The sequence below is a fragment of the Thalia democratica genome, chromosome 7, assembly GCF_965202585.1.
Source record: "Thalia democratica chromosome 7, ktThaDemo2.hap1.1, whole genome shotgun sequence".
Classification (NCBI taxonomy): Eukaryota; Metazoa; Chordata; class Thaliacea; order Salpida; family Salpidae; genus Thalia; species Thalia democratica.
In genome coordinates this window covers 37,725,874-37,738,961 of record NC_139171.1, presented here as the reverse complement: position 1 = coordinate 37,738,961, position 13,088 = coordinate 37,725,874, and the positions used below count along the sequence as shown (strand labels likewise).

At 24.4% G+C, this 13,088-nt stretch overlaps 1 protein-coding gene across 1 annotated transcript; it reads left to right on the top strand.

Moving 5' to 3' along the window:
• The first annotated feature begins 5,661 nt into the window (after positions 1-5,661).
• LOC145840887 (acyl carrier protein-like) lies at positions 5,662-12,798 on the top strand. The gene is made up of 4 exons (XM_082948233.1): positions 5,662-5,823; positions 6,585-6,713; positions 11,537-11,621; positions 12,438-12,798. The coding sequence occupies exons 1-4, from the start codon at positions 5,677-5,679 to the stop codon at positions 12,530-12,532; spliced, it is 456 nt and encodes a 151-aa protein (XP_082804359.1). The 5' UTR covers positions 5,662-5,676; the 3' UTR covers positions 12,533-12,798.
• The last annotated feature ends 290 nt before the right edge of the window (positions 12,799-13,088 follow it).

The window sequence follows — 13,088 nt, the reverse complement described above, 5'->3', positions numbered from 1 at the left end:
TACTGCAGACATTTATTAATGAATAATGTGTTATTGATTTTAAACAAAATGGAAGGTGCATATTATACTTCTTTAAAACTTACATTACATAGATATAAATTTAAACTACTTATCATAATAGTTATTTTTTTAGTTTCAGCATTTTTGAGCTGTGTCAGACTTATAACACTTTTTTTTTTTATTTAAATAAATTTTTTTCGTTATACATTTTAATTTAAGACATATACTGTTTAGTTTCTAGAATTTAGAATGTTTTATATCAGAATTAAGCACGTATTTACATAAAAAAGTAGTTTTATTATATGTACAGGTTTGCCCAAAAATCCTGGAATTTGACAATTTATGCTAAAAATACCTAAAATTTTGAACATAAATCACTGAAAAACCTGTAATTTTACATGTCTAGTAATGAACTTTCGATTTGACACATAAAACTATCATATAGATTTTTAATTTGTTGTTTTGAATGACAAAAACACATTTGAAGTAGCTTTGCAATATGTTTTTAATAAAATTATAGTGATTAACTTAGTTTTTTACCTCTAACTTAATTTTGCTAAAAATAGACCCTAAAACTTGTACTTTCGAAAACATGGAAGAAATTCAAAAATCTTTCTTAACCCTGTATGTACGTTTTTAAACTCAACGAAGTAAAACTAACAATTTTCATTTCTTGAAACTGTCTATAATTGGACAATACTTTTTAAAAGATGTATTAGTATAAAATGTCAGAAAACGCTATGTTTTAACCCGCGCACAATTTAGATCGGAGAACCGCTCACCCACCAAGGATTAGGGGTAAAAGTGATAATTAAAAAAAAAACAACGTTTTTTTTAAATGGGTAGGAGTTGTTAGTATACCAAAATGTAAACTTTAATAAAGCTTAGTACCAAAAACAATTATTTTACAACAACTTACTCGTCAAAAAAATGTCTAAGTTAGTTCATTTATTTATTAGTTTTGATTATTGATTATTTGGATCTGCAAATTAGGGCATTGACTTATTAAAGTTTAACATGGTAAAGCAAATTGAAACATGCTTAGAAAAAAATTTATGTATTTACTAATTTTAATGAAAATAAACGTATTGTAATTTCATAAAGAAATAATATAATTTGTAGAAACTTATCAAAGCTGCCAGTGTTTTTATTGTTTCAAATTAAAAGTTTTCTTTAATCGTTTTTTTTTCATCTAATCGACTGGAAAAAGGATATTAAGTATAGTCGTAAAAATGAACTTTTGAAACATCAAATTTTGAAGAAATTTTGTTATCAAAATAATCTTTATGACTACCAAAAGTGCTTGATTTGTTAAAATTTGTGGTTTTACTAAAGTAATTATATTTAATCAATAAACTTCGCCGCATGAGTGTAAATATAAGTTTATGAGACAATATTCAATCGCTTCAGTTATTATTAGAACTTTTTAAGTAGAAATAGTTGCGAGAAACCTTCGTTTTATTCTTTGCAGAAAAAAATTAGTATTGTCTTATTGAACTTAAGTTTGAGGGTGGAGTCGAAAAAACTTTGATATCTTATTTTAGCTAAAAAAACAAAATTTTGCATCCTTTAAATGATAAAATGAGCCCAAATTAGTGTCTCAAGTTAACACTAAAATTTATTAAAGATACAGTTGTGAATAGTTTAATTGCGTCAATTCCTTCATAAATAATTTTTTTTTTAATAATTTAAAAAAGTGTATGCATTTTGTTTAAATTAACTTTTTTCTATAATAAATATGTATAACTAAAACACACTCTAAATGAGATTTCGAATCTTTTAGTTCAATATTTTTATACTTAACTACAGTAATTGATTTTAACAAGTTTATTAACATAATTAAATTAAGCTAACTAAAAAAATAGTTTAAAGATTTTTTAATCTGTCGACTAACGTGTTTCGATCTAACAACGTTAAACTACTACAATATCAAAGACCTATATTTAGACCTCTACCTACGGCCTCAATACAGTAGTTCTTAAAATAGTTGGTTGGTACAGTTTTGATAGGCTTGAATATTAGAAAATGAATCAATTTTTAAATAAAAAACTTTAGTTGATTTTCATAAAAATATCTAATATAAAGATAGTTCAAGTTAAGTTAGAAATCTATTTAGTTTATAACGCTTATAATCTCTTTTATTAAGCGAACTTAAATTTAGTCTAAATTGTTACCATATGTAATGCTTAGATATATAGAAATATTTTATAATAAATAAAGATAGCAACATGCCCTGGACAAGACTTTAACTCTATTCATGGAGTGCAATATGAATCAATAACCGAAAATTTTTATGTACATCCTAGAACAAACTTTTAAGCGCTTTTTCGTCGTTCAATAAACTATAGTTATAGAAAAGTATTAAGATAAGTTATATTATAGCTTCTAAAGAGTAAAACCCAACTTCAAAAAGTACATTTTTTCAAACAGAAACTAATACAACATGCAAACAGAATGTCAAAGAAAGTTGTAATGAAAAAAAAGTTACTATTACAGACAATAAAATGAAAGGTTAAACAAACCTTTTGAAAGAAACGAATTTTTTTATATATTAAAATCTGTAACTACTTTCACTATCAAAGTAAAAGTTGTGAGTGTTTATATTTTGTTTTTAGTTTCTGCAATAGATAATTTGTCAAAATGGTTAACAGGCTTAAACTAAATATTGACAAAACAAAACACATGCTATTTCATTCCTTTAAATCTCGTTTTTATAAAAGCATAGTTTTAGATTTCTAGATAGGTAATTGACCAATAAAATTTGGTGATGAATTGTTATTAGTATTTTGGTATAACAATATTAAGTAATCTAAATTAATCAAAACATATACAATTGTTTATTAAGTGACAAAGTAAAGACACTCAAAATATTTGGTCCTAGGACCTGGTGCACAAAGAACCTTTTGGTCATCGAGTTGCACACAACGAATACCTTTTAACGTCTTGTACAGGACATATAGATAATTTATAATTAAATTTTCAAAAACAATAGGTATTTTATGTTAAACAGTTTTTACTATAATTTTCATTTATGTTCAATGAGTCCTGTTGGGTATTGTTTGCTATGTTGAAGTAGGGCAAGCAGAGGTAAAAATATTAATACTTTTAGACTTATAAACAAAGTATAAGGTGTATTACAGGGTTTCCCAAAGTGGGTCAGATGGCCCCCTTAGGTACCATTTCAAGAATTTAGGAGGCCATAAGGCTAAGTTTTGCTACTTACACTAGGTAACCTAGAGTTGATTTTAAGAACAAAAAAGTCTTTGTTGATTTAGGATAGTTTTGAAACTTACACTAGATATTACAGAAAATTTTAAAATTACCTTTGATATTCTAGAGTTGAAGGTGAAGAGCAAAAAAAAAGTCCTATGCATCATAAGGGAAGTTTCCCAACTTACACTAGATATTGTAAGAAAGTTTTCAAACTTATATAGATCAGGGCTCCCCAAAGTAGGTAGTTTTAGAAAGCTAGGGGCATAAGCTGCAAGGGGAAGGGGCATAAGGCCATCATTTGAAACTTACACTAGATATTCTGGAGTTGCTGATGAAGAGAAAAAAAAATGCCTTAGGATAGTTTCTTGAATAATCTTATTAAAAAAAATATATATATCACCAGTTACTTTTAAGCCATACTTTACTGACATTAATCAATACATAATAATTAACAAGATTTTTGTAGACAAACTATTGTTTCTTAGAGTAAATAGTCTTTATTATAAGTCTTAATTCTATTGTAGCATTATATACTTAGTTTGTATAATGAGCCTTCAGGTCGTCTATCACTATACTATCTTGGCTGTGAAGTATAGGATAGGAGGAAATGGCCAGGAACTTAAAATACCAGAACTATCTTGAAGCATTTCAATCTGGACTGAAGGTGTAATCCTTAAAAAATATTCAAAAAAACGTTAAGAATATTTTTTTTATAAACTGTTAGTTGAACAAGTTTAATTGGTAGTAATTTTTGTACTCCTTTTTTTTCTTTGGTCCTTTTGCTAATGGTCTTATTGACTGCGTTTATCACAGCTGAATTAGTCTGAGTTGTTGTTTTATTCTTAAATCCAAAAGTTAATAGTGTGGTTTCATCTTCAATGAAAAAGTGGTTAAATGATTAAACATATTTGAGTTCTTTATTTTGCTAGATATTTGTTATCAATAGGTTTATGTATGGTTTCCATACACTGAGGATAGCTTGGGATATTTTGAATTTTTTTTTATCTTAGATTGACTCAGTATAACTCAGGATATTTTGATTTTGTTTTTTAAAGTCTAGCTGAATCAAAATAGTTTTATTATTTTATACGAAACTCAGTATAGTTTTAAGATTACTCAAAATTTCATGATAGTTTTTTTCTATATTTTAGATTACATTTAGTATCAATATTTTGTGATTTTTAAACCAATTTTGTTAAACAACTTGATTTTTAATTATTTTAAAAAGTTTATAAATTTTTTAATGACTAAGAAACAGATTAGGACAAACTCAGGACAAATTGTTTGACTCAAAGAGCTGAAACTCTGTAATATTTGTTTCTAAGTGTTTTTTAGGTTTGACTGAACATTAGTAGACTGTATTTATTTTTATTATTACTATTATTATTACTCTTATGTATTGTAAGATTGATTTAATGTATACATTATTTTTCCATAATTTAATTATAAATAATTTTTATATTTTTGATCAAATAATCTGTTATAACTAAATAAATCATGTGGTGGTACAACACATGTGGTGGTACAACCTAAAAATATAATTGATAAATTTTATAAATAAAAATAATTAATTAAAAGCACACATAAAAAAAACTAAGTAAAAACAAACTCTGTGATGTTCTCAAACTTTTACACAGGTTCTTCATCACCTGTAATAGATATAACATTTTGATTTAAGTAAAATAAAATAATAACCACACCCATTCATTGAAATACACTGTTATTGAAAATAAAACTATACTACTAAACTTAAGGTATAAGATACAAACTAATAGCCAAACTAATCAAACTATTCTCATACCCAGTTAACAAGACTACCAGCAATCAGCCTAAAAAAAGAGTATAAACAAGAATAAATATGATTAGGCCGTTCTATAGAAAAATCAACTTTATATTTATCTGATTGATTTAATCAAAATTTTTTTAACTGGATAATGATATTGTTTTATTGCAGTATAAATTACACCTCAACTCAAATTTTACTTTATATTTTCCGCTAATAATAATATTTTTTGTTTTATGAATATATTTAACAGGAATATACATGAACTTATATACAGTATGATATCTCAAATATTACTAAATTTATTGTTTCTTATGCTAATTAGCTTACTGTATACATTATCTTAAATAGTGTTAACATACACTACTGAATTTAAAATATTTATTTTTACATATAATCATGGTGGTCTTTTACCTGAAAATATAGGAAATACATAATTATTGATGATTTTTATTTTTATAAGTTTTACTATTTATTTAGGTTTTTAATTAGTATCATATTATATATTAAGATACAATACTTTAATGTACAATACTTTAATTTTAGCATATAAATTAAGGCAAATTTATAAAAAATTATGCATTTTTATAGCTTATTAGATAAATAATCTCTACCCTATATTAATGATGGTTCTTGTATATTTTGAATATTTTTTTTATAGTTTTTAAGACACTTTTACAATGGCTAGTTCATTAAAGAATATACTCAACTCATGCAACAAAAGAGGCTTGATGCCAGCTATTTTAAAACTTCATTCAAAAAGGAGTATTATGACATCTCAGCAGAAACTGTCAAATTGCTTGGCTAAAAGAGAAGAAAAAAATTTAGTGAGTTGTTATACTTATAAATGATTAAAATATATTTTTACTTTTGTTTCTATTTATTTAAACCCTTCTACTTTTTGACAATTTTTTTTTTTTCATTCGATGCTTTTCTATCCATATTTTACTCTTTGGTTTAAAAGCTATCATAGTTGAAATAAATATTTTACTAGTAAATTTTTTAAGTCCTTAAGCTTTCTCGAGCTGGTTCTTTCAATTGTTTTTTTTTTGTTGGAGTAAAATAACTGGTTTTAAAATGAGTTTAGATATAAACTAGCTGATTAATTTTCCTATATCATATTTGTATTTGATACTTTTTTAAGTTTAATTTTAAAAAGTTATTCAAGTTATTATTTTTATGAACAGTAGTAATTTTAAAACTTTTATAAAATGATTATTTATAGTGTAACACAAAATATAAAGTTATGCTTTTTTAAACAAGGTTATTTTTTGCTAGTATTACATTGATAAAATATTTTGGTACTTTTCCTAATAGTTTTTTTATACTTTTTCTAATTATAATTAAATTAAAGCAAAAAAGTCAGCCTGTTTTATTTAAAAACTATTTAGTTTAGTTGTAAATCTAAGGTGAAAAAAAAAATTGTTATCTAAAACTAAAAAAATACCTTGTTTAAACTTGTTTTTTCATAAACTTAAATAGAACTTGATAACTATTTTTTAATCATAAATATTGATAACAAGTTATATTTTGAAAATATTTATAGTAAATAGAATTCCTAAAAGTATCAAAAACCTCAATACTACAGGTAAGCTTAGCATCAAATCAGCTAGTTCGTAGTTACAGTGATGCAGTGAGTGAACATCTTACATACGACCAAGTAGTTAGCAGGGTGATGGAAAGTATTTTGCTCTTTGATAAACTTGAAAAAGAAAAGGTAAAAATTAAATTATTTCAACAAACAATTCTTGGCAATTTTAGTAATTTTAATATATAAAAACAACCTTGTAGACTAACTTTTAAAATTATGCTATTTACTTATATAAGAAATTTTGTTACTTAACATTTTTTAAGTAATAGAAGAATTATTTGACTAGATTGTTTATCAATATTATAAAGCACAAATTTATTTAATATGTTATTTGTAACATGTGTTTAAATACTTTTTGTTGTACAAAGATTTTACAGGGTGGTCATAAAATCTGGAAATTGACAATTCAGGCAAAAAAAGAAATTTATGGAATTTTGAAAAAAATCACTAAAAATACATACAATTTCATGTAAACTACTTTTTACAATTAAAGTAATGTAATTTAGGTCAATTACAAAATATCTATCATACAAAATTTTGTTTTTGTATTGTTTAAAATTTTATTCACTATAAATCATATTTAAAGTAGCATTACAGCATCTTTTCAATATTTTTGTTCTATTCAAGATGAGCTAGAAATATGGCGACAGGTCAAATATGCTTAAGGACATTTTTGCACTGAGGGTAAAATGTGCACAAAAGGACATTTTTGCACGAGAGTAAAAACAAAATATACAAAAAAATATTAATAAAAAAAGTACAAGAAAAAAAAATTAATAATAAATAAATTAAAATAAACAAAAAAGAAGAAAAAAAGTTACCGACCGAGGGTAAGGGTTAGGGATAACAGTGATAGTAATAACAATAAGAAAGAAAAAATAACTTAAAAAAAAAGAAATGAACAAAAAATCAATCAATAAAAAACAAAGAAGAAGAAGAAAAAAATTACTGACCGAGGGTGTGGGTAACATTGATAGTATAGCTAAAAAATAAAATTGAAAATCAAAATAAATTAATTATTTGAAAAAAATCATCTTGTGCAAAAGTATCCTTTTGTGCATATTTGACACCTACCCATTTCAAATAGTTTTTTACCTTGATTTTATTTTTATACTGAAAGTGGACAAAAAACTTGAATTGAAAAAAACTATAAATAATTAAATAAATGGCAACCCGGTACTATAAATAAGTTTTTATTAACATTTTAAACTTCTTAAAAATATTAAATTTCCTTTTATGTCAGGGTTTGTGCGCGTCAGGCTAAGTCAGTCTAAATCAGTTTATTTGAAAAAAGTTGAAAAATGTCAGGCTAAATCAGTTTTTTATTTAGAAATTTGAGAATCTCAGTTTTTCTCAGTTTAAAAGCTTAAAAAGTTTTGATAAAAATAATTGAGAAATCTCTTTAAGATCAAATTGAGATGTGAATTTGTTTCTAAATAAAGATTTAGTTTTTAAAGACAAAATCAGTCAGTATTTGTAAAAATAAATGCTTAAAACCTTTTGTTGAATCTTTAAAATTTTTTTAAGAACCTTTGTTATTTTGTTTTGAGTACATTGTATACGTCATAATTCTAAAAATTCATAAAAAAATACAGTTTAAACATTACAGTTTAGTTCGATAACTTAGCTATTTGTTTGAATTTTAATACTTATTTTATTAATACACGACAATGCACGTTGTTTTATTATAAATCTTCTGGTTATAATAATTTTATAGTGCTTATTTAAATTGAACAATTGTGTTTAGTAATATGTATTAAAATTTTACACTAGTATTAGATTAGATATAGCACTTATTTTAAAACTTATCACTGAATTTGTTATATAAGGGGCATAAGGGGGGGATCAATCACTTTTTTCACAAATTAGTCTTATTTTATTGAGTTGTAACTAAGCTATGAGTTGCTTTTTGCATATTTTTAAAGCGCAAAATATTTTTGAGTTAAAGCTGATTGAAGTCGGAGATTACAATAGTACTAATCAAGACCCCCCAATACCTAAAATGACTTTTAAATGGGATTTTCCTTACTTTGAAAATATGTCAGGCTAAATTGGTCTCAGTCAGGCTAAATGAAAAAAATTTCGCGCACGAACCCTGTATGTATTTTTTTGGCATCTTGTTTAAAGTTTCCAAAGTTAATTTATATCTAATAGCGTCTAATAGTATTAAATAGTATAGATAAAAGTAGTTTTTTTTGTAAATCTATTTTTGCTCAGTTAGATCTTTACATCATTAAAAGTATTTTAGACTTGTTGTACTAACCTGTTAATGGTGTTTAAAAATTTTTGTTTTTCATTTTGTTAATTATATTTTTATTTTGGAACCTAAACCTCTTTCTTGTTTGTTAAAAATTATTTCCTTGCTTTACCCAACTGAGAAGGTAATAAATTTTGAAAAATAAGTTTTGTGTATAAAATCTTATTTATTTTGTTTATTAAGGCCATAGGGGGGTCCAACATTTTTTTTTTACAAAAATTAACTTTGACTTTTATATGAAAGCTTTAACTACAAACTACAAGCCAGTTTTTATAGAATTCAAAAGCGTCATTTTACTTTTGAAATGTTTAATTTTTGTAAAAAATTTCCAATATAAACGTATGGACCGCAAGTTATTCAGGGTCAATTTTCTCGGAAATTTTAAAATGCACTAAAAATCTATCTTCTCGTTCATTCTTCAAGCAATCTTCTTCAAATTTTTAGGGAACGTTCCTTATAATAAAATGAAAAAACCTTACTTTAGAATTTTAGTAAATATATCACAAAAATAAAAAAAAATGTATTTTTACAAAATTTTTTTTTTAATTCCAAAGTAACCATTTTTTGTTATTGTATAAAGATTAGACTGTGAAAGTTTAAAGAAAATTGCTTGAAAAATGTAGGAAGAGATAGATTTTTAGTGAATTTTAAAATTTCCGAGAAAATTGACCCCTAAAAAATTAATTCGAATTTTTGAAAACAATAAAAAGCATTTTGCAGCTTAGAAAAACTCTATAAAATAAGATCAATTTGTAAAAAACATGGTTTACCCCCTCCTCCTTGGCCTTAATTTTGTAAGAAATGAGCAAAAAAATATAGAAAACTTGCTAATCAAAACCATATTATTCCAACTAGAATTTTAAAAAGATTCGAATTTTTTATACAAATAAATTAGAGATTTTTTTCACAATAAAAAAACGTTGTTTATTTTTAGTACAACCAAAGAAAAAAACTTTTTGATTTAAGGGCATAGGGGGGGTAAACACCCTTTTTTGGTTTTTTATCTTATTTTATATAGTTTTTACTAAGCTACAAGATGCTTTTTACAGATTTAAAAAATTCAAAATAATTTTTGAGATATAGCCGGTCAAAGTTGGAGGCAACAATAGGAACCTTATGGGAGGCGCAAACTAAAACGGCAAATAACTAGAAATCACTAAAAATCTATCTCCTCCTACGTTTTTTGAGATAACTACCTCAAATTTTCAGGAAATGTTCCTTGCAATATTTAGAAAATTCTGTCGGAACAGAATTTGAAAAAATTAAAAAATTAAAATTTTATATAAAAAATAAACAAAAAAATCAATTTTTTTTTAGTATTTTTGTTATAAAATTTTTATTTTTTAATTTTTTCAAAATCTGTTCCGACAGAATTTTCTAAATTTATCAAGGAACATTTCCTGAAAATTTGAGGTAGTTATCTCAAAAAACGTAGGAGAAGATAGATTTTTAGTGAAATAGTCTATTTTTGCTGTTTTAGTTTGCGCCTCCCATAAGGTTCCTATTGTTGCCTCCGACTTTGACCAGCTATATCTCAAAAAATATTTTGAATTTTTTTAATCTGTAAAAAGCATCTTGTAGCTTAGTAAAAACTACATAAAATAAGATAAAAAACCAAAAAAAGGTGTTTACCCCCCCCTATGCCCTTAATTAACTACATACATTAAAATATTTAAAATATGTAAGACTCCGCTCATAAGGTCATTTTTATTTAAAGTTGTAAGAATAACTTTTTATGCAAACTCATTAAATATATCTTTCTGGCTATGACAAATAAGGCTTAAAATTAGTACTTTTACGTTGCTTTAGTAAACTATTCATATTATTTTATTTTGATTTAATTGATAAAATGTTACCTTTTTAAATAGAATAAAGTAAATTGTAATACTGTGTTACTGACTTCTAGATGTTTATATTTAACCAGTTACTAGTGTACTTCATTACTTTTGACTTTAATGTAGATTAAGGTTGAATTTTAAACATTTTGTATCAATTTTATATTTATTTTATTTCGTTTTATGTTTATTTAAATGCTATTTTTAAAATATACATAAAGTTCACAACTATTAAACAGTATTTTTTCAAATAAACTATTGCTTATTAAGCTGTAATAGACATGAGCATAAATCTCTAGCATATCAGGGTAATAAATTGTGGACTATTATTCCTAATAACAGATCAGGCTCGTTTTTGTAAGGTACCAGGTTAATGTGAGAGACTTTTTATTGATAAGTTATTCTGAGTAAAATATCATATTTTTTCTTATTTAATGTATGTTTTTCGACTTATAAATTTTATTTTTATAAAGTTACAAGTTTTCAATTTAAAGAACACTATTTTCTCTCTTTGTTTTATAACACAAAATAACAAAAGTAAATATTTGGGCTATAGCTGGATGAACGAAAGGTCTTTTTATACACCAGGTCCTTTGACCAAAACTTTTGAGAGTTAATTCACTATCGTGTTAATGAATTATATATATATATTATATAAGTATATCTAATTATATAATAAACAACAGTTTTATACAGCTGTTTCGTATATGAGATATTTCTATCTCATATGATCCTCAGTAAAGCTTTAGTCTAATAATTTATCTATACAAGTTCAAACTAAATTACAAAAACTATATTTTAATTTAAGTACTAAATAAGTTTTTAATTTCTAAATAGAAAACACTACATGCTTTCAGGTGGAAATTGATTCATCTTTTGCTGATTTAGGACTTGACTCTTTGGATCATGTTGAGGTTATCATGTCTATAGAAAATGAGTTCGGTTAGTTTTGACTAGTCCTAGTGTATCAAAAAATTAAAAAAGATTTATGTTCCTAGCTTTATAATAAAATACACAATTATTAATTTGTTAAAATTTTTGTATACATACACAATAAGCAATTAAACATAAGTGTCAAATTTTTGTAATCTTGTTTTATTTATTGTATTTAACATATTAAAATAAATTTAATTTAGTATATATGTTTTTAAGAAGTAATTATTACAAACATCTACCTAATTTGTATTTGTTTTTTACTTCTTGTTTAGTTGTAAAATATTTATACCGCAATTAAAATAATTAATTAGTGTACTTGTTTTTTTAATACTTATATGAGCATTGAGCGTGTATTATTAGCAGTAAGTTTATTATAAAATGTTACATTTTTTTCGTTTTAAAGTTGTATTATACACAATTTTTTTAGTTGCTAGATTAGTTCAAACAATATTAAAGAAATTTTGATTAAAATTTGATTTTTTCAAATAATTCAATTTTTATGTATCCAAAGTACTTAGTCAAAGTCTAAAATGGTTTAGCTCCTAAAATTGGACTTTGTAGTTGTAGTTTTAAATAAGTTTCTAAATAAATTTCTAGAAATAGCTAGTATATACTTAATAACTTGCTAAAACAAGGCTATTTTTGGCCTATAAAAGTTGTATACTTTAATGAATATTCTATAAAAATATTTTTTATAGTCATCACCTAGATTAGTCAGACCTTCTTGTACAATGATTTTTTCAAACTCAAGTTTTTTTTTAATTTTTATAAGAGTTGTAATATAACTGTTTCATTTTTATTTTATACGTGTTATTAACACAGGACACTTTATACCGGACTCAACAGCTGAAAAACTGGTAACACCCAGGCACATTGTGCAGTATTTGTGCAAGGAGAATGGTGTTGCAATGGAATAATTAATTGTTTGGTAATAATTGGTTCAGCTCAAATTTAATTATTGTTAGAAAAAATTGGTATAACTTGTTTTAAATTGAAAAAATATTGGCATTTAAAATGTTTAGATTTTGATAACTTATGAAATTAGAACAAGATGAAGTTAATTTTGGTATATTTTACAAGCTAGTACATTTTTTGAAATGTAAAAAATATTCTTTAATCTAGAATGTATTTCTCCATTGTACTCGTTGCTTATTATAATTAGTCAATAAAAAGTTTTACGTGATATCGAACATTTTTTTATATTTTGAAATTCCTTCCCTTTAGACAAGCTAATGAATTGTAAAGTTAAGAAGTATCATGTAAGGATATCAAAGTTAATATGGAAATTTAAATTATAGTTTAACTTTTTTATAATAAACAGATAGTATTTTTTATTCATTTTTTATCGATGTCCAGAAAAAGTGGTAAGTTCTTTATAATTAAAAAGTTGTTTATTTTTAATTATTAAAGTAAGAAAAAAATTAAAGCTTAAAAAAACTGAAGTAATTATTTGATTATTGTAATTACAAATCA

What these genes read in the sequence shown, in the direction of transcription:
- LOC145840887 (XM_082948233.1), top strand. Translation starts at nt 5,677, where the DNA reads ATGGCTAGTTCATTAAAGAATATACTCAACTCATGCAACAAAAGAGGC. An exon ending in AAAGAGAAGAAAAAAATTTA is followed by an intron (nt 5,824 to 6,584) that starts GTGAGTTGTTAT and finishes TCAATACTACAG; the next exon opens with GTAAGCTTAGCATCAAATCA. An exon ending in ATAAACTTGAAAAAGAAAAG is followed by an intron (nt 6,714 to 11,536) that starts GTAAAAATTAAA and finishes ACATGCTTTCAG; the next exon opens with GTGGAAATTGATTCATCTTT.